The following is a 20693-nucleotide window of genomic DNA, read 5'->3' as shown; positions in this document are numbered from 1 at the left end:
TGCCACCAGGCAGAAGCCATGTAAGCACTGCCACTCCACCCACCCTGTGTCAACAAGTTACTGCCTTTCTCATGTCTTTCTCCCTTCCCATATATAGTATGTACTTTGGCAGGGACGCGGACTTATAAAAAATATTGGGGGGGCCCGGGAAAGCTCATGAATAATAAATAAGCTCATGAATATGCAAATAAAGTGGCGCCGCCTCCTCGTGAGCGAATAGGGGAGAGCGTGCTGCGCCTATTAATCAGCTCCAAAGGAAATTGGGTGGAGCTTTTGCTCGGGAGGGAGGGCAGGAGGCATGCAGCCCGCCCCTCCCTGTGCATTTTGGGCTGGGGGAGGGGCGGCAATGGCGCTCTGCTGGAGGGGCGCCGGAGATTATTGGGGGGGCAGAGCCCCCCCAAACGAATTTTTGAGGGGGCTCGGGCCCCCTCAAGCCCCATGGAGTCGGCGCCTATGTACTTTGGTATTGAAAAAGTAGAATTGTGTGATTCCACAATGCAAGTGTGATGCAGGAGGCACAAGCAGAAGAGAGTCAAAGCCTCTTAGGAGTCTTGATGTCCTGAGCACAAGAGGACAAACAGCTGGTAGTTTAATTCTCTATTAACAAAAATTACAGTTCAGACCTCTCCGCGTCCTCCAGCTGTGGCTAGTGCCTCGTGGAAGGCACAAAACCATATAAATAGCTCCCCCTTCCCCCTGGATCAAGCTCTGGCGCCACTACCTCTTCCAGCCACTACAGGGAGCCCTGCTAGTCCTTGACATTTGAGTGGCAGCAGTGACCACACTGACTCCGCAATCTGCAGTGCAAAGGCAGGAGGATGCTCACTGATTACAGCACCTGCATTTTAAGCAGAAGGTCCCAGGTTTGATCTCAAGCACCTGCCAGCCAACATAGACGAGCTCAATGGACTCTTGGCAATTCTGTGTAAGGCAGCAGTTTCCTCTGTTCCCAGTTTCTCATCTCTGGGCAGCTGCCACTCCAGATACATTCAAAGAAAATACTTGGGCATGAGAAAATTAAACATGCATGTTTATTGAGCATAGAAGCTGGAGTCAACAGGGAGCTGGGGAGATATCAGCCAACAATGGCCACTTTGCAGCAGCGGGCAGCAGTCCAGTCAATTCTGGCACACTGGCAGTGGCAGGCAGTATCAGCACGGATATCCCAGGAACCACAAGCCATTCCACAGGCACATCCAGTGGCCAGGTACCCTGGGAGTGGAAGAGAGAAGTTAGAGAAACAGGCAGGGGAGCACTTTAATCCCCATGATGTGGAGGATATCCACCTGATCAGACACCATCCCAGTTGAGGTGCAAGTGCTCAGTGTGGGATATTGCAGTCAAATATAACTATAAAGTTTAAGGGGTTAAGACCACAAAATTGTATTCCCAGACTCAGGTCACACCCACTCACCTCCGGTGAAGAAGAAAGTGAAGCTTCCTTTGTTTACCCTCTTCCACAATGTGAAGCCAACCAGGCAACATGTCTGGGATTTCCTGTATTTTTCTGTATTTTGTAACCTAAGAATTTTCTGCCTGTGCCTTTCCTGCTGCTGCATGAAATAGGTCATGAATAAGACCTTTGAAGTTTGTAAGTAAAACATGTAAGTGGACTAAACAGGAAATTAGAAGGTCTATATTCCTAACACTTCACTGTTGCTGCACATTTTGTGTCTTTTAAACTCTGCTGGGGCTCGCTTACTGGAGCGTGTTTAGCCGCGCACTTTGGATCTAGGGATCGTTTATTAATTACCCCACATCTCTTATTAATTAGCTCACATCTTTTATTAATTAACCCACATGGGTGATCTATATTTATCTCCCACCCAACATATGGCACTGCGGTGCTAATAATCCAGCTAAGCAACCCAACCAGCTTCCCCCAGCTATGAGCTTATATTTTATACTCATGTCTACAGAGTTCCATGGAAATGAGTTCTCTTCTTGCTCCCTTGGCCTCAGTCTTTCTGCTCTGGATTTTCTCCCTGTCTGTTCTCTCCTAGCAATATGTCTCACCTGAAGGGCAGGAGACATCAGCACCACGTGCAGAAGTGCTTGTGCAAGTCAGCTGAGCCTTCGCAAGGATTGAGGACACTGCAAGAAGAGACAGGAGGATCAGAGTTACACTGAATCAAATAGAAAACTTGGTTAATTGTGCAATTTAGACAGTTACAGGAAACAGAGGCTTCATTCTGAGGCTATGTACACACCATACATTTAATGCATATTTGCCCATAAAAGAATCCTTGGAACTGGAGTTTGTTAAGAGTGCTGGGAACTGTAGCTCTGTGAGATGTAAACTACAAGTCCCAGGATTCTTTGGGATGGGGAATGTGATTTAAATGTATGGTATAAGTATATAGCACAAAATGCAAATCTCACTCAAGCTTCTGTGAGTTTTTATGCCTTTCCAGGCCACAAAAATCTCATTTTGCTGTGGAATTATCTCTGACACAGAGCCGACATTCTCCCTCTTTTTAAGTTCAGAACAGAGCTTCTCTCAGAGTGCTGGTAGTTGCATAGGTGCTTTTCTCTCTGTCTGTGTGCCTCTGCAGTTCATGGGTGGTAAACTGGTTTACCTAGGAGAGTCACTGGAAAGTTGGGTGGAGGTGGATCCTTGCTTTTGCTCCCCTAGCTAAAGCTGCACTTCTAACGCCATTAACTTGGGAGTTGGTTCCATTGGATTTACTTCTAAATAGAGAATTTACTTCCAAATCCTAATAGTTAGGATTGCACTGTGAGTTGCTGACTTTCCCAATTCAAAATGGTGTTGTTCTTTAAAAAACAAACCTGCAACCTTAACTCCATTCACCTTGGGAGTAAACACAACTGAATTCAATACAACTAACTTCTGAGTAGACATGTTTAGTCTTAACTGTTAGCTGCCCAGTTAAAAATGGTGGTGTTCTAGTTCCTTCACAGAGCTACTATGTCTAGAGTGGTTTAACAATCAATCCCTCTTCCCAGCAACAGTTTGGTGATCCAACAGCCCAGAGTTCCCATACTGTATCTTGGATGCAGACCCAGAAGAAACTGGGAATCATAGAATGACAATAGGGCCCAGAGTTTCCAGCATCATAAAGGGCACTCAGATCCAAATACCTTTGGAATCGACTGCTGCCTGGACTTTCTCATTAATCAGACTCTCGATAACACATGCCTGAGCACTTGCATACTTTGCAGGAATCAATGCAGCAAAGAACAGGAATATGGCGAATTTCATCATGCTGTTGCAGAACGTCCTGCAGAGATTAAAAAATGCAGCCGCCTTGTCAGGAATCGCAGAATCCAGAGGGCAAGGATTACAAGTAGAAATAGAATCATAAGAAGACACAGGAGCAATATATTTGTTTGGACAAACTGAAGATTCCAGTTTGAGGCCATGAGGCCTTTTTCCATATTACAAAGGCAGAAAGCCTCACTGTAGCCAATCACACACAGGAAATATGAGGCCTCCAGGATTCATGGTGCTTCCAGAGATTGGAGGGTAGGGGCACTGCTTAGCTGTCTGTCTTAGGACTTCCTGTGCCTGCCCTCTGTGCTCGGTGGGCTGCAATACAGGCTCTGTCAGCAAAGGGGCTGATACCCTGAACTGTCTGATGACTGAAAGGTAGGTTTCCTTAAAAAAAAAAGCTCAACATCTAGAGTCATTGCATCATAGAATTGTAGACTTGGAAGGGGCCACCACAACAATCATCTAGTCCAAACCCCTGCAATGCTGGAATCTTTTGCTCAGAGTTGTATATAGCCAGTGTGAGATGAGGTAGAAACCCACCTCCCCACCTTAAGATACCAGTTGGCAGTTTGGAGTGCTCTGTAATGTGGTGCAAAAGTGGCAAGGGTGCCTTACTTTTCTTCAGCTGCCTGGTACAACTTCCTGGAGAAGACAGGCGTAGTCACACTGTAATTCATGCACTAATAGCCTCCAGACTGCACCTATTGAAGCAGTGAGACTGCTCCTAAATGGAGTCTGAAAACTTTCATTGGTCTGTATTGCTGCTGATGGGTTGTTGTTTGTGGTTAGCTGGATAGAGGCTGTTACGAAGAGGTGGTTTAGCTTTCAAGTTTCACAGAACCCTTCCTCAAGCACTCTCTGTCTCTGACTCTGGGAGATATATATATGGGGAAAGCAGAGGGGAAAGTGGGTGGGTGGGAAGATGGAAAGATGTTGCTGGTAGAGAACAAGGGAGGAATTCATGGTGAGCTCCAGCACTTCTTTTTCTAGAAAAAGAGCACTGTGGCTCATCATCATCATGATGATGATACTACTACTATTATTATTAATAATAATAATAGTAGAAACTGTGAGAATAGTCTGGAACATACCAGTGAGTAAATCCTACTGAGCTTAATAATAATAATAATAATAATAATAATAATAATAATAATAATAATAATAATATTTCTATGCCACCCATCTTACTGGGTTGCCCCAGCTACTCTGGGTGGCTGCCAACAGAAAATTAAAAACACAATAAAGATCAAACATTAAAAACTTCCCTCAGTTCTGAGTAAAAATGCTTAGTATGGCCAGGTAAGGCAACTCAGTCTTTACCCAGTTACCTGGGAGTAAGCTCCATTGAAAACGGGACTTACTTTTGAGTAGAAAATGTAAGGCTTCATTTACAATAAAGGAATAAACACTCCCTGTGTTTCCTAAGAAATGACTGGCTGGTGAAGCATTGCAATTATAGAATGTAAAGTGGATTGTTCATGTTTAGGAAGGGCCTTGTACGCCAGCTTCATCTGGTGCAGGCATTTTATTTTCCGTATAAATAGGATTCTGTTTTTGCTCCTACACACACACACACCACATTTCATTGTTCTCCAAAGCATGGAGGGGAGGAAAAAGAAAAACCAGGACATTCTGTGATCAAATCAGAAATTGGGATCGCTTCTATAATTCTGGGACTGTCTCTGGAGAATTGGGACACTTGGAAGGTATGCAATTGGAATCTGCAGCAGAGTCAAAAGATATTTCATTCAGTGCTCTCAAAATGTAACCTCTACTGAGGATTCAATAGGAAATTCATTGATTGGGTCCACAAGAGATAAGCTATTAATCAATCAGTCATTTATGAGCAAGAGTTAACAATATATATTATAAAGCATTAATGTTTGACAAGCTTCTGTTGAGAGCCTTACTTAGACTATGTACTCAGAAAATACAAAATCCCACCTACCATACATAATACCTTGTCAAATACCCTTACCTTGTCAGAAAGCGCATACCTTCAAAAACACGAATTTCTTTCAAGAAGTTTCATTCACTGAGCAAACTGCTCCCCTTTAAATACAGCTGAGCTGCAAAATCTCTAATCCAATTGGTTTACCTTTTCAAAACTTTTTACACCCCCTCGCCCCCAGGTGCTGTCCAGAACACCACCTTGCACAATGTTCTCACAACGTTTCCTTGTTTAGATCACAAAGCAAAGGTCAAAGAGACAGAGCATGCTTTTTGTCCAAAACTCTTGGTTGTGAAACTACCACAATAAAGGAATGTGGCAACTAGCCATGGAATTAGGACATTCCAGGGGTTTCCCCCTGGACCTACCACTCTTGCGATCCAGCATAAAAATAGAGCCTTGCTACTCAATACAAATTTGCAAACAACAGGAGCACTGTTCTTCTATGCAAAACAGCAAAGGTGGTGCAAACAGCTTCCAGGAAACCAGCTTTTGAAGAAAGTTCTTAGTGTTTACAAAGGTGTTTTACAGGAAGGTAGAGGCTGAACATGGGACACATGGAGGTATTTGAAAGGGTGGGAGGTGCATTGTGGTCATCTATGTATTTATATGTTCAACTTTTGGAGATTTTGCTCAACAACTTTGCCGGATTTTCACTTTTTGAAATATGGCAACCCTAAACGAATCGAACAAAACTCAGCCCAGCTACAATAGCGAAAAACCAGTCAAATTGTCATGATTCTGCCAAGAGTACAATCAAATCAAATCAGTGACATTGAGAGGTATTGAGGACCGCTCCAGACCGGTGCAGATTTTTGTGGGTGTATTCTGCAGCATGTCATAGACACAAAAATAGTGAATTAGTGGTGGATTTATACTGCTTATTTGTTCTGCAATGCTTCCCCAATGTCATTCTTACAAAAGCTGAAGCTGCCAAAGAGACCAGAGACCGTCTTGGCTGTCCCTTAATACAGACCCAGGTCACTGAGCCTGAACTTCCACAGCCACCAGGAACCACCATTGGCAGAATTGGCAGCAGCTGATATGTTCTATGCTTATGATATTATTTTATTATCTGGCTAATTATGCTGTTTTAAATATACATTTTATATTTGACTTCCTTTAGTAATGTTTTCTTTTGAAATGCTTAAGATTTTGTTTTAGCTGACTTTGCTGTGTTAAATGTGCATCCTTTCAGATAATAAGTCGTACCTTGGAAGCTGAACGGAATCCGTTCCGGAAGTCCGTTTGACTTCCAAAACATTCAGAAACCAAGGCGCAGCTTCTGATTGGCTGCAGGAAGCTGGGGAAACCCAGCCAGATGGGCAGGGTATAAATATATTATTATTATTATTATTATTATTATTATTATTATTATTAATTTATTATTTGTACCCCACCCATCTGGCTGGGTTTCCCCAGCTTCCTGCAGCCAATTAGAAGCTGCGCCTTGGTTTCTGAATGTTTTGGAAGTCAAATGGACTATTATTATTATTATTTTCCTTTAAGACTCGTGAACTTGTCACACCAGGAAGTAGAAGAAGATGGATTTCTGACATCTCTCAACAGCTGCCACTCCAGATACATTTTAAAAAAGACTAATCCACAAGAATGTTCATAAAAACATAGAAGCGAGTTTATTGAGCATAGAAGCTGGAGGAGTCAACAGGGAGCTGGTGAGATATCAGCCAACAGTGGCCACTTTGCAGCACCGGGCAGAAGTCCAGTCAATGTTGGCACACTGGCAGTGACAGGCAGCATCATCACGTATATCCCAGGAACCACAAGCCATTCCACAGGCACATCCAGTGGCCAGGTACCCTGGGAGTGGAAGAGAGAAGTTAGAGAAACAGGCAGGGGAGCACTTTTATCCTCATGATGTGGAGGGTATCCACCTGATCAGACACCATCACAGCTGAGATGCAAGTCCTTGGTGCTGCTGTGCTAATGCCACAGTTTTAGACACCCAACCAATTTCCCTCAGCCATGACCTTGGATTTTATACGCATGACCAAACAAAGCAAGCAGAGATCCATAGGGATGTGTTTAGCTGCTACCCACAGAGTAAGTCATTTTCCTGTCCTCCATGTCCCTGCTCCTAATACCCTCCCAGTCTCTGCTCTTCTCCGCAAAATATGTCTTACCTGAAGGACAGTAGGCATTAGCACCACGAGAAAATGCGGTTGTGCAAATCAGCCGTCTCTTTGCCAGAATTGAGTGCACTGTAAATAAAGACAGGAGGATTAGAGTTCTACTGCATGCCATCATTGCTCAAATAAAAAAGCTTTCTTTGTTCTTGCTGCTATTTAGATAGCTACAAGCAACATACTATTCATTCTGAGGCTGTATACACCCCATACATTTGAAGTATATTCCCTGCCCTCCAAGAGAAAACTTGTATGCTTGACCCCATAGCTAAAAAATCAGCCTACTCCCTCAAAGATGCAAGATTGATTTCCATATTGCATTTGTCACATGAATCTCTCTGAATTGCTTGTGCATGCTATATATCAGTAGCTCCTGAAGATGCAAAATATTTCACACAATCGAGAACTGTTCAGTTCACAGCTCTTAAGGAATTCTCAGGGCAAGAGAAAAGTTATGACAGGCATCTCCTAGTCTGAAAACTTTTTTTCAACCCTCTTGGTTCTTGGTTGCTCCTTGTTAACAAAATTACTAATCATTTTTGTGTCTGTCTACACAAAGATTGGGAGCAGAAATGAGTGTCTCCCCAGATTTCTCCATCTGAGCCACAAGAAAACAAGGCTAAACATTAGCGTTGCCACTTTCTCTTCCCTTGATTTAAAGCAAATTAAAATTAAATTATGTGCCACTTCAGCTGTAAAGCAAACAATTAACATTTCTGTTTCCCCTACATCACCATTGTGTGTTTTGCAACTGCAAGAAAAACAACAACAATTTGCCAACCAATTTTCAAAATTAGTACAATATGTTCAGTTTTGCATTTTAAACTCACTTAAATCAAAGCATCAACTGTTATTTCTGTATTGGACTCTTAACTATGTATTACAGAAAATGCCAGCTATCCTAACATAAATTCTTTTATTTTATTTTTTAAAAAATTATTGGAATATTTACAACATACATAACATAAACACCCCACCCCAATACACAATCGACCCTCATTAAACGTGAACATAACATACAGTGAGCATAACAATACAAACAACGAAATAAAAGACTTCCTTTATCCTGTATCTGGCCTTCTTATTTATTTCTTATAAACTGTTTCCTTTATGAATAAATATCCACAAAGTCTCCTGCAGACATTAATCGAAACAAGTCCAGTTATGTATTTTAGGGCACTGTTTTGTGAAGTATTCTCTGCATTTCCCCCATGCTTTTTGAAACTCTTGTCTAGTGTGATCTCTAATTAGAGATCACAATTAGAGCTAACATAAATTCTTTAATGCAGCAGAATAACAAAAAACAACAACAACTCTGAATTGCAGCATCTCCAGACACTTTCCAATGAGAAATCACATCTATGAATCAAACAAGATCCCCAGTTGAAGCTAACTTTACCAAACTGGAGTGAATTTAATCTAGGAAAAATGGAAGAATTTTTCTGGTATGAGTAATGGGTTTATGGTTCATGCCTCTTTTTACCTTACAGTGGGTAAAACTTAGGTGATACAATAATCTTCAAATGAAGCATTCAACATTATTATTAGAAGCAGACAATCCTGGAAGAATCTTAGAATGACAATGGGGAACAGATTTTCAAGCAAAGATCAGGAATATGGTGAATTTCATCATGCTGGTGAAGAATTTCCTGTACAGATTAAAAAAAAAAAAACACCAGCTATTGCATACTCTGCCATGTCACGAATGGCAAAATTTGGAGGGAAAGCATGAGGAAGTAGAATCATAGAGTTGGAAGGGACCCTGATGATCATCTAGTCCAGCCCCCTGCAATACAAGAGTATGCAACCATCCCATACAGGGATCGAACCTGCAACCTTGGCATTATCAGCATTACAATCTAACCAGAAAGTAAGAGTCGAGTCATAAGAAGACATAAAGGTAAAGGGACCCCTAACCGTTAGGTCCAGTCGCGGACGACTTTGGGGTTGTGGTGCTCATCTCGCTTTACTGGCCGAGGGGGCCGGCTTCCAGGTCATGTGGCCAGCATGACTAAACCACTTCTGGCGAAACCAGAGCAGTGCATAGAAATGCCGTTTACCTTCCCGCCGGAGTGGTAGCTATTTATCTGCTTGCACTTCGTGCTTTCGAACTGCTAGGTTGGCAGGAGCAGGGACCGAGCAACGGGAGCTCATTCCGTCGCAAGGATTCAAACCGCCGACCTTCTGATCAGCAAGTCCTAGGCTCTGTGGCTTAACCCATAGTGCCACCTGCGTAGGAACAATGTATTGGAACCAACTGAAGATACCAGTATGGGGCCATGAGGCCTATTACTTTTTGTATTACAGATGCCACATGGGTGCTGCATTGTTCCCCATAAAGGAAATGTAAGGCCCCCTGGACTCTTGGTGCCACTGCAGAGAGAATTCCCACTGTTCCCTTTTTCACTTCTGCTTCCAGTCAAGGGAGGGTGGGAGGTACTGCTGTCTGGTTTAGGATTTCCTGTGCCCATTCTCTGTCCTTGGTAGGCTGCAATACTGACCCTGACATTTTCCAGTGCTGGTGCTAAGCTCGCTGAGTCCAAATCTGTTTGGGGATTTTCTTTAGGTGTGTTTCTTTCCATGCAGGACACACAGTGTCAGCAAACCTGCACCAATGACAAGGTCACTAGAAGACATCTAAGATTATAAGTCATCATCACTATTTCCATTTATGCCATAAGTCTCTCCAAGTCACTTGAGCAAGATTGAGCTTTTTGAAATGTTGCACTAGGAAGAGGTGGAGAATTTCAGAAACCTGACCCATGGCTGAAAACCTGAACTACCTGGTGGCTGTAAGGAACTGAACGGAACTTCATCCAGATAAGACAGAAGTACTGTTGGTCATGGATGAACATATACCGTAGCTAATGTGGTACTGAGAGTTACTAAGAGACCTCTATCGTCCTCACAGAGCTACAGTGACTAGGGTTGCCTGCGAAGACAGGTTGATTCTTACACCACTCTAGGAACTGTGACCCTGGGAGGGAAACAGGGATATCCGAACAACTCTCAGCACCCTTAACTACAACTCCCAGAATTGTTTGGAGGAAGCAATAACTGTTTAAAGGGATATCATCGTGCTTTAAATATATGGTATGAATGTGGCCTGAACCTCCCAGCCAATACTACAGATAGCATATGCTGATACATCTGGGGCAAACTACATGTTACATGTCAATGTGTGAAAGACAGGATCAAGGTTTTCACTTTCTATATACAGAAAAATATAGGGCTTTCAGCGCACAACCTCCATGCCGAAGGGCATATGAAACTTGCCCCCCCCCCCCCACTGGTTGTTTTAACTCTCATTTCTATCCCAGTGGAATTCCAGAAGTGTATTTCCCAAGATAAATGGGCATCTGGGATCAGGAAGGGAGAAAGGAAGATGGAGGGCATTTTGCGTGTTATGTGTAGTTTGTCCTTCAGAAAAGTAAAAACACCTTGGAGAAGGAGGGAATCAATTAACTTGCAGAAGGTGGTGATCAATCCCATGGTATAACTTAATTATTATCTATAATCACCACCAGGTGTGGTTTTTTTTTAATTAATTGAAACTAAGGTCCTTGAAGTGCAATTAAGATGACATTCCTAACCCAACGCAGTTTGAATCTGCAGCAGAGTCAAAACAAACCGCTATAAATACCAATGCAGATACTTCCCTCAGCCTTCTCAAAATTTTGTCTCTACTGAGGGTTTAATTGGTAATTAATTAATTAATTAAGTCTATTAGAGGTAAGATGTTAATCAGATCAATCATTTATGAGCGAGAATTATCAATATATATCTTAAGACATTAATGTACAGCATCAATATGTTGATAGCCTTACTTGGAATATGAATCCAGAAGATATATAAGGCTGCCTACTGTTATTTTTCACCATTACTTTGTCAAAAGCCACATACCTTCAAAAGCACAATTTTCTTTCCAGAAGTTTCATTCACCAACCAAACTACCCCCGCTTTAAGTACAATTTTGCAAACACGCCCACCTGACTGGTTTCACCTTTCAAAACATTTTACTCCTCTGCCCCAAAGGTGCACATATACAACCTGTCCACATTAGGGACACCCCCTAGAACACCCCATTGTACAATGTTATCACAATATTTCCTGGTTAGCGTTAGGGGTTGGGGCATCCTTACTGCTGAAAGCTTTTAGTGATATAAATCTACTTCAAACATTTTTTATGCAAAACAGCAAAGACTGTGCAAACAGCTTCCACTTCTCAGCTGTCCATTTATTTACAGTGGTGTTTTACAATAGGGTGGAGGCTGAACACCAGACACATTAAAGTGTACCGGTAGATATTGGAAAAGGGTGGCATGTGCACGATGGTGTATTTATTTATCATAAATATCCTGGAGACATACAAAGGAAAACAGTGAGAATTAAACCATACAATAAAACCGTTTTTATAGTCAATGAAATCAACCCATCAATGGATCAAATCCAACCCGAAGATAGACACAAATTACCATATTTTTTGCTCTATAAGACTCACTTTTTCCCTCCTAAAAAGTAAGGGGAAATGTGTGTGCGTCTTATGGAGCTAATGCAGGCTGCGCAGCTATCCCAGAAGCCAACACAGCAAGAGGGATCACTGCTTTCACTGCACAGCGATCCCTCTTGTTGTTCTGGCTTCTGAGATTCATAATATTTTTTTCCCCTTGTTTTCCTTCTCCAAAAACTAGGTGCGTCTTATGGTCTGGTGAGTCTTATAGAGCGAAAAATGCGGTAAATATCTGAACAACCATTCCAACAAAACTAAGCCCAGCTACAAAGATAAAAACCAGTCAGATGGTTGTGTTTCTGGCAAGAGTAATAAAATCAGTGACATTTAGATATATTGGGGGTCCCTACAGACTGGTGGGGGTCTTTTTACAGGTGTATTTTGTAGCACGTCATTGACAAAATATTATTGTCTTAGTGGTGGATTTATACTGGATTGTCCATGCTTCGTTCCACTTTATTAGTTATGCAAAGCTTCCCAGTGTTATTGCATTACTGCCGCCTCGAGAGGCAACTGCACAGCACAGCACAAGCAGGGCTGACGGCTCCCCAGCTGCACCCTGGGACCTGAGCCATGTGCAGAAGGGAGTTCTGGCTAGGATGGAGTGTCCACCTCTGATTGCACACCCTTCCCTTTAAAACTTTACTGCTACCAGGTGAAAGAATTTAATTTCCTACAAGGCTACCTTCCACCACACAGTCTTCCCCAAGGACCTCCAAGGTGGTGTGGAACTGGACTTTTAGACGTGGATGCCAGCGGCGTAGCGTGGGTTGTCAGCACCCGGGGCAAGGCAAGTAATTTGCGCCCCCTAACCCGTGGATTTGCGCCCCCTAACCCGTGGATTTGCCCTAACCCCAGATGTTGCGCCCGGTGCGGCCGGCCCCCCCTGCACCCCCCACGCTACGCCACTGGTGGATGCTGAATCAATGGAGACCCCCCCAATTTTTTAAAATAATTGTTATGAATAAGGTTAAACATAGGAATGGTCAACAGCATACACAACTTTCCTCCCATGGCAGCAAAAGGTACAGTCAAATAAACACAGTTCACTTTCCACCTCTCTAGTTGCAAACAGATATGTAGCTTAGTAGAGCATGAGACTCTAAATTTCAGGGTCATAGGGACGAGCCCGAAGTTGGGCAAGTGGAATGCAAAGTCAGGGATCATAGCTCTCTGAGAGTTAAGTTCTCACCTTCAGGATTCTGTGCCAGCAAGGTAAGTGTCTCTCACCTGTTCCTTTGGTCTGTGGTCCAGCAAAGCGCAGTGTTGATCTTTGAGATCCTGGAGGAGCAAAGAGGAGGTCCTGTTGGAGCTGTGAGCTGACTAACCATTGAAAAGTAAAGTTTCATGCTAACTAATAGGGCTTCCTGAGAGAGTGAATAATGTAATGCCTAAGTTTTTTGAACTATTGTCATTCCTGGTAGCTTACCATTGTGTTTACTGAAATAGATTTGAAGTATTGGGGGGGGGGTGGACATGCTTAATTATGGGAAGGCCACATCTTTCTCTCTGTAGTTCCTGAATAATAGGTGTACCGCAAAAAAGATTTCATTGTCTGTGTGGCGTCTGGTTCCTGCTTACGGGAGGGTGATAATTAATGTTTGCTGGTGAACGTAAAGATTAGATATAATGATATTTTTGCAACTCTTAGGAGCAGGATGTTTATACTAAGGTCTAGTGACTTTCTGTGTGATCTACTATAATGCGTTTTTCTTGCGGCTGCCATTGAAGATGGTCCAGAGGCTGCACTAGTGTACAATGTGTCTACTGAATTGGTAAGTGAGGCAGCCTGGTGGAATCATGTGTCACCAGTCCTGAAAGCACTGGATTGGCTGCCAGTGAGATAACAAACCCAATTCAAGATGTTCCCACTAGCACATAAAGCCCGAAATGGCTTGGGACCCAAATACCTAAAATTGTGCCTTCTGAACATCAAGCACCTCCAGACTCTATGATCTGAGTTGGCACTGACTCGTGACACATAACAGGGCCTTTGCAATCAATGGTTGTTCCCCATTTGTGGAATGACATATGCCTCCATCATTCTTTCAGGAGTTCACATTTCATGTCTGCAGAATACTGTTCCTTGCGACCCTCAGATCAGTAGGCAAAATAATGTTTTTAGAATGTTTTTAACTGAAACTGCTTTTAGATTTTTTAAAACTGCTCTTAGAATATTTTAGCTATTTTAGAATACTTTTTAAAAATGTGGATGTGTTTGGGCTGTTTGGGCTGTAAAGGCAAGATATAAATTCAACAAATAAATGTAAGCTGTAAAAGGCACTCTATGCTGTTGAGGATACCTGTGTTTTGAAAATGATGGCTCAAGAGCACCCCCTAGCTACAAAAGCACAGGATGCTGGAGCCCTCCGGCCTCCTTCCCAAAGCTGAGTGGGCTTTAGGAAGGTGGCAGGCAGGTTCTTGGACCTCATCAGAACATTGTGCCTCCCTAAGCTGGGCAGAAGCTTTCTGGGATTTGGGAAGGAGGCATCAGTTTTCCTATAATTTGATATTGCTGGATAGTTTTGATGAACTGCAAAAGCATTTTTAGTTTGCTTTCTCTTGCCACCCTGGAACTTTTCTTTATTAGTGCCACTTTGTTTTGTACGATTCCTTGCAAATGAAGGAAAACAACTTTTCTGCTTGTATATGTTGATAATATAATTTTGGTTACTGAGGACAAACAGGATTGTACAAAAACAAGATTGGGTGCAGGCCTGGCCAGAACATAGGCATCCTGATTGTGACAAAGGTGACCTGTGTGCTTGCTTGCTTGCTTAACAGCTGTTGGGAACTTCAAGGTCCCTGCTCTCCCTTCTTATGGACTTTGTATTGGACCTGGAGACTCCAACAGAGAGCATTCCATGTCAAGAAGGTGGGCAAGTGGGCACCCTATCAAATGACAGGGCAGGAGTTACACACAGCAGGGCCTTTTCACTGGTGGCCTCGCTCTTCCAATACCTGCTCTCTTTTGGCCTGTATTTTGGAGCTTTATCATTTAGGAAGACTTTGGAAGAACTGGTTGATGAGTCTTATGAGTTGCTGACGTATGAGTGGATTTTATTTGCTGCTATTCTGTGCTTCTGGTGCACCAGGGTTTACACCAACGTAATAGAGTTGGCCAGGATGCTAGAAGGGATACAATTTGCGAGCTTTCTCTATTAACTGCACAGCAGGGGATGTTCAGTCAACAGTGCAAAGGCTGAGCTGAAGCATTCCCTGCTGGTTACCTGCTTTCAGCAATAGGTGTCGCTGTTTGGTAGTACCCGATTGGTTAGCTGTCAGATTCTAGAGCTCCCTATTGGTGGCTCTTAGGTAATTCACAAAATACAGAGTCCATTCATAAAACACAGTGTTCATTCATAAAGCAGTAACATAAATATACATTGCTACATATTGGGTGTATATTTCAGCAGTTGAACGTACAAGTTTATGGCCATGCTGTAGTGTAGTGCTTATGCTACTGTGAATAAAAGGTGGCTGGGCTCATTGTCTTGGGGTTTTGGGGGGAAGAGTTTACAAAACTGATTTCCAATAAGTGCCCTCCCTTTATTTCCATAACAAGTCCTTGAGTCTGTACTCTGAATGGTGACACCAGGGACCTAGAAGGTGCATGGCTTGTCAGTCCAACCCCTGCACAGTCTCATCAGGGCTGACCTTAAGGCAATTGGAGCAATTGGGCCAAATTGGGGCCCCATGGGCCACTCCTAAGGGGGCCCCTGCACCAGGGCAATCTAGATGGATTTTATTTATATCTATAAGATTTTGCAGATGAACTGGGGCCCTACAAAAAATTAGACCCCACCAGCTAGTCCTAAGTCTAATAGTTGCTGGGCCTGAGGTGCTCTGCCCTTGCACGAAGTCTTGAGTTTACAATTTTGGGAGAGGGGAGACTGCGGCACTAGGGAGCAGGCAGGCTGGCGAGGCCCCCTAGATTTAGAGGCCTGAGTTGTCCTGCCCTCACATAAAGTATTGGGTTTGCAATTTTGGGAGAGGGGAGACTGTGGCACTGGGGAGTGGGTAGACTGCCAAGGCCCCCTAGATTTAGAGGCCCTAGGCTTCAGCCTACTTAACCTATACATAAATCCTGCACTGGATTTGGCACAGTGAAGAGTATTCTCAGCCCTCTTGCTATTTCAACAGCTACATTCAAAGTAAGCTGCCTTTCCATTAAGGGTTTCCCTTGAAGTCTGGAAGGTTTCCAGAACAATTGGTCTTTCATCATTTCTTCATATATGTTGCCAAAAACACAAGTGGCACTCAATGCACATAATGCAGTTGCATATTGATCTAGTCTCCTGGTAACTGAACCCTCAAAGGGAATATGTACTGTTCAGCAATCACATTTATAGGGGAATTTAAGTGCTCATCCCGAAGTACTTCATACGGATTTGCATCCTGTGCCACAGCAGGAAGGGAGGATAGATTAATACAGTACAGTGGTACCTTAGGTTAAGTACTTAATTCGTTCCGGAGGTCCGTTCTTAACCTGAAACTGTTCTTAACCTGAAGCACCACTTTAGTTAATGGGGCCTCCTGCTGCTGCCGCGCCGCCGGAGCATGATTTCTGTTCTCATCCTGAAGCAAAGTTCTTAACTATTTCTGGGTTAGCAGAGTCTGTAACCTGAAGCGTCTGTAACCTGAAGCGTATGTAACCTGAGGTACCACTGTATAGACCTTCTGGCCTTCTGGGCCCAAGCAGTGAAGTAAAGTCTTCAGTTTAGCATTTATCTGAATGGTAAGGAGATAACAGTAATTGCAAAAGTGGGCCTTGCACTGTTTTCAGGAACGTGGAGGTTCCCAAGGGTGGGCAGGAAGAAAAGTGGTGAATGTGATTTGGTTGATGGAGTGGCAGGAGAAGCTGCAGCAAAATCAAGGAAATGCTCAAGAACTGAAATACGGAAGCAGCAGCTGCTGCTGCTACAAAGAGCAGGAGATCCCTCTTGAGGCCTTGCACTGTCATGAACTGGTGCAGAAAACGACTGAAGGGCTTAGAGGTTTAAGCAGAATATGCAGGTGGGAAGCTTAATAATAATAATAATAATAATAATAATAATAATAATAATAATAATAATAAATTTTATTATTTATACCCCGCCCATCTGGCTGGGCTTCCCCAGCAGAACACTAAAAACAGAATAAAACTTCAAACATTAAAAACTTCCCTAAACAGGGCTGTCTTCAGATGTCTGAAGCTTGTTTCCTGTGGGTGATAGGGAGTGATCTGGGCCAATAATGTCAAAATAAAACCTGCCTTTGCTTCATTTCAGGACCTGTGAAACCACCAGATGAACTGATTCTTTTTCCTCGCGCTTTTCCTGACCCATAACAAGGGGGGCATATCATCAGATTTGTATTGATTTAGGAGGGGCAGTTCGCCCTCCGTTCTGCTTTGCTATGCCCATGACGGGGCTTACCCGGACCCCCAATATTTTATTCATAGTATTGACACCCCTGGACACGTGTCCGCCGCGAGCTGGAAGATGCACCCCGCCCTGCCACGCGTCCTGCCTGGCGCCGCCCCGCAGGCCGCTGCGCGAAGTGCATCTGTCTGTGGAGCCATCCTGTTCCGTCATCGGGTTTGTAGCCCGATCCCGTGCACGGAGTTGGGCGGCACTTCACCTGCAAGGGGCCGGCCGTCCTGTCAGAGCAGGAAGACAGGAAAGGGCTGGCCGTCTGAACCAGCCTGCGTGGTGCGCAGGTGCGTTCGGGCAGCCCCTCCGCGCGGAAGCGGAGCACCCCGCCCTGCACGCCCGAGGTGCGCCTCCCGCAGGCCGGCTCACAAAAGGGGCGAGTCCCGAGGTCGGCTCCGCCCGCCTGCAGACGCGGAAGTGTTGGCCTCTGGGACAGCAGGAGCCGAAGTGGGACGCGGGAGTCATGGCGCCGGCGGGACTGAAGGCGATAGTGGGCGAGAGTGAGTGGGGACAGGTGGCGGGAGGAGGGCGCTCGCCCGACAGGGGGCACGACGACACGCGTGCCCCACACCCTGTGTGTATCCAGATATATTTGCGTGCGCGCGCGTGAGAGAGCGCGCGCAGTTCTTGGCTTTCACGGGGTGGGTGGGGAGGATGAAAGGGTGTCGTTTCCTCCCTGTCACACAGCCTTTCACGCAGTCGCGGAGAGCGATTCTGCCCCGTCAAGATGGGGGACGCTGCTGGCCCCCCTCTTTCCCTCACCCCCCCCCCATATTTCATATTGTGTCTTCCGGGGGAGGGTCCCCACACGAGATCTCTGCGCTTTTTGGCGTAGTCACAGGTGCCTCGGTGATAGCAGCACTCCCTGGCGAGGGCAGGCCACCGACTCTCTTCTTCTAGAACGTGAGAATTGGGCTTTAAAACTCCGGTTGGTGTTTCCTAGGCAGTGCCGTCTGAAGTATTCGTATTCTTCCCTTGTGCACCACCAGTACACTAAAACATGAGACTCATTAATCTCAGGGGGTCAAGGATTCGAGCCCCACGTTGGCCAAAAATATTCCTGCATTGCAGGGGGTTGGACTAGATGACCCTGAGAGATCCCTTCCAACTCTGATTCTATCCATTTATTCTGAATTAAGTGATCAGGCATTGCTAATGTAATCTTCTAACTGTAGTCACTTAACCCTACTCTCTAAGAGATTCCTCCTTATCTTTTAAAGAGTTTCAGCACTAAACTGTTCTTAGGATGCACCCCCACCTCCGCCACCCTTAGTACACAAGTTAAGCATTATGTCTTATCATTTAAAAGCATTTCTTTCTGTCTGGTTTTTAGTGCCTATTCGGAATATGTAATCGTGCTCCATCTTGATGATGATGATGATCTTTTAAATATCTGAAAACTGCCAAAATGTGTCCTCTCTGCTCGGTTTATCTTTTTTCCTGTGCTAAATATACTTGGGCTTTTTTGCCCTGGTATCCTTTGTTTTGCTTTCTCTTCACAGTTGTTTGCTAAACCTTTCACAATTTGGCAGCATCCTTCCCTGAATTGTAGCAACTTAAGAGTGGCACAGTTTACTCCAGTCTGCTTGAAGTTTACTCTGTTTACAGTGAGATGCTTGATGGTATAACAGAAACTGGGACAGGTTGTAAGAACAACAACAACATAGATCGGACCCAAAGTTTCTGTCAACAGTAGGGATTGGCCAAGGTGCTTGTTGCTCCTCATTTGTATGATAATTCCTTACAATTAAAAGTAGTTTGAACAGTCAAGGGTGGTTTTCTCCTAGGTGACAGTCCTACTATGCACAATTAACCTTGAGCTTATTCCTGAGTAAACATCCTAAGAGTGGGCTATAAGTTTCTTGATTTCTTGTTTGGCAGCATGTTAAGACCAGATTTAATCAAGGCAGATGATACAGAACCAGTTAGCTTGTAATGCTAATTTTATGTAAATGTGCTGAAATAAGGTAAAGTAAACTATTGCCTCTATTAGTCAACTGTTGTGTGAGAGAAGGTGAAAGATTGCTCTCATAACTCTTGTACTTTCTTTTGATGCTTATTACACAAAGTGGCTGCATTTTATGGATGTTACCCTCTGGGTACTAATCCCTACCTGCTTGCAGTGGTGAGGGGCAAAGGTGTGGAGAGGGTTGGAAAAGAGAGAGGGTGAATCAGTTCCTGCATTGGTCAGTGAGACTTATGAGATCTTAACATTCTGCACTTCTGATGGCCTGTATTGTTGTTTTTAAAGGAGTGCATGCAGGTGTTCGAAACACTTGTTTATAAGCTCTGAAAACACAGGTGGTTCAGTGGGAGGAATGAGGGGAGTGATAGCAGAGACAAATTATTTGAATTCTGGACCCATCCCATCATCCCATTCTGCCTACTGGGGTGGACAGGAAACAGGATCAAACCAAATAAATCCAAAGATAATGGTGTGGAGCCAAAATATTACTATTTTATTTTTTCCAGTAATTTATATACTGCTTCTTAAGCATTGTCCAATGAGGTTTTCTTAGTGGGGTACAGCAAGAGAGAGAATCAGGTAGAATTCCATTGTAGTGCTGCAAGCAACTAAATGCATAAAACTAATGACTTTATGCAAGAAAGCTTGTGCCTGCGAGCACCCCAAGATGGTGTTTAATTAAAGCATTGTATTAGTAATTGGCTAATCTTGAAACTGTTGCACACTCTAATACTTACAGGTGCTTTGACTGTCATCACTGGGTTATTCCATGCATGATGCAGCAAATGAGTGTTACTTCATAGAAATGTGACATGGAAAAGATAATCTGTGGGATGTTACTACTGTTTTAGAACCCCTGCCCTTCAAATTCTAGTTACAGGTAGGTAGCCGTGTTGGTCTGCCTTAGTCGAAACAAACAAACAAACAAACCAAATTCCTTCCAGTAGCACCTTAGAGACCAACTAAGTTTGTTATTGGTATGATCTTTCGTGTGCATGCACACTTCTTCAAATTCTGACAGCTTCCCCTGCTCCCTGTATGTAGCAACTAGGCCACTGAATTCCCAGTGGATGAATGAAGACTGACTGAATTAAAACCCTCCCTTAAGGAAACATCAGGAGATTTCCTAATTCACCTACAAGTAGTAGTATGAAGCAATCTTAATTAGAAGTGTGTCTTACAAAATCTTATTGTTAGTGATAGTGCCATGAAAGATACATAACTGGTGTTGCTATTAACAACTAGGGACCTGAGGTTAAGAAAGAGAATTTTGCTGGAAGCCACAAAATAAGTCCTTAGGAGAGGTGGGGCTTTAACTGAACCTTCCCAGAGCAAATTCCAGTGCTTCAAGTGCAATGTGAGCAAGACATGTATTTAGGTTTGTTTTCATTCCTACTGGATCCTAATACATTCATTCTGCGGAGAGAGATGATGATGGAGGTGGTTTATGAGCATTATGAGACTCTGACC

At 43.7% G+C, this 20693-nt stretch overlaps 2 protein-coding genes and 1 long non-coding RNA gene across 5 annotated transcripts in view; 1 reads left to right on the top strand and 2 right to left on the bottom strand.

Annotated features, from left to right (window-relative positions):
• Positions 1–1013: 1013 nt before the first annotated feature.
• On the bottom strand, positions 1014–5380 carry LOC114590784 (resistin-like). 2 transcript variants are annotated; one of them, XM_077924354.1, is made up of 4 exons: positions 5233–5380; positions 3103–3242; positions 2017–2094; positions 1014–1212 (listed from the first exon to the last, which is right to left on the bottom strand). In XM_077924354.1, exons 2-4 carry the CDS (start codon positions 3224–3226, stop codon positions 1076–1078), a joined length of 339 nt encoding a protein of 112 aa, XP_077780480.1. In that variant the 5' UTR covers positions 3227–3242; positions 5233–5380; the 3' UTR covers positions 1014–1075. The 2 variants fall into 2 exon arrangements, with proteins under 2 accessions (XP_077780480.1, XP_028573095.2); XM_028717262.2 differs by having other exon boundaries at positions 5214–5369.
• Positions 5381–6952: 1572 nt separating this feature from the next.
• Positions 6953–11464, bottom strand: LOC144326942 (uncharacterized). The gene is made up of 3 exons (XR_013391857.1): positions 11237–11464; positions 7331–7408; positions 6953–7007 (listed from the first exon to the last, which is right to left on the bottom strand). It is a non-coding gene; the product is annotated as an uncharacterized LOC144326942 (long non-coding RNA).
• Positions 11465–17560: 6096 nt separating this feature from the next.
• STXBP2 (syntaxin binding protein 2) overlaps positions 17561–20693 on the top strand; it is a 41837-nt gene continuing 38704 nt past the window's right edge. The window contains exons 1-2 of one of the 2 annotated variants that reach the window (XM_028717260.2): positions 17561–17757; positions 19963–20103. Coding sequence is in view for 1 of the 2 variants with exons in the window: in XM_028717259.2 (XP_028573092.1) it covers positions 17721–17757 (37 nt within the window). In the remaining variant the exon portion in view is untranslated. The remainder of the gene's footprint in view (positions 17758–19962; positions 20104–20693) is intronic. The other variant, XM_028717259.2, reaches the window with a different exon arrangement.

The sequence above is a fragment of the Podarcis muralis genome, chromosome 2 (genome assembly GCF_964188315.1).
Source record: "Podarcis muralis chromosome 2, rPodMur119.hap1.1, whole genome shotgun sequence".
NCBI lineage: Eukaryota > Metazoa > Chordata > Lepidosauria > Squamata > Lacertidae > Podarcis > Podarcis muralis.
This window is presented reverse-complemented; position numbering and strand designations above follow the sequence as displayed.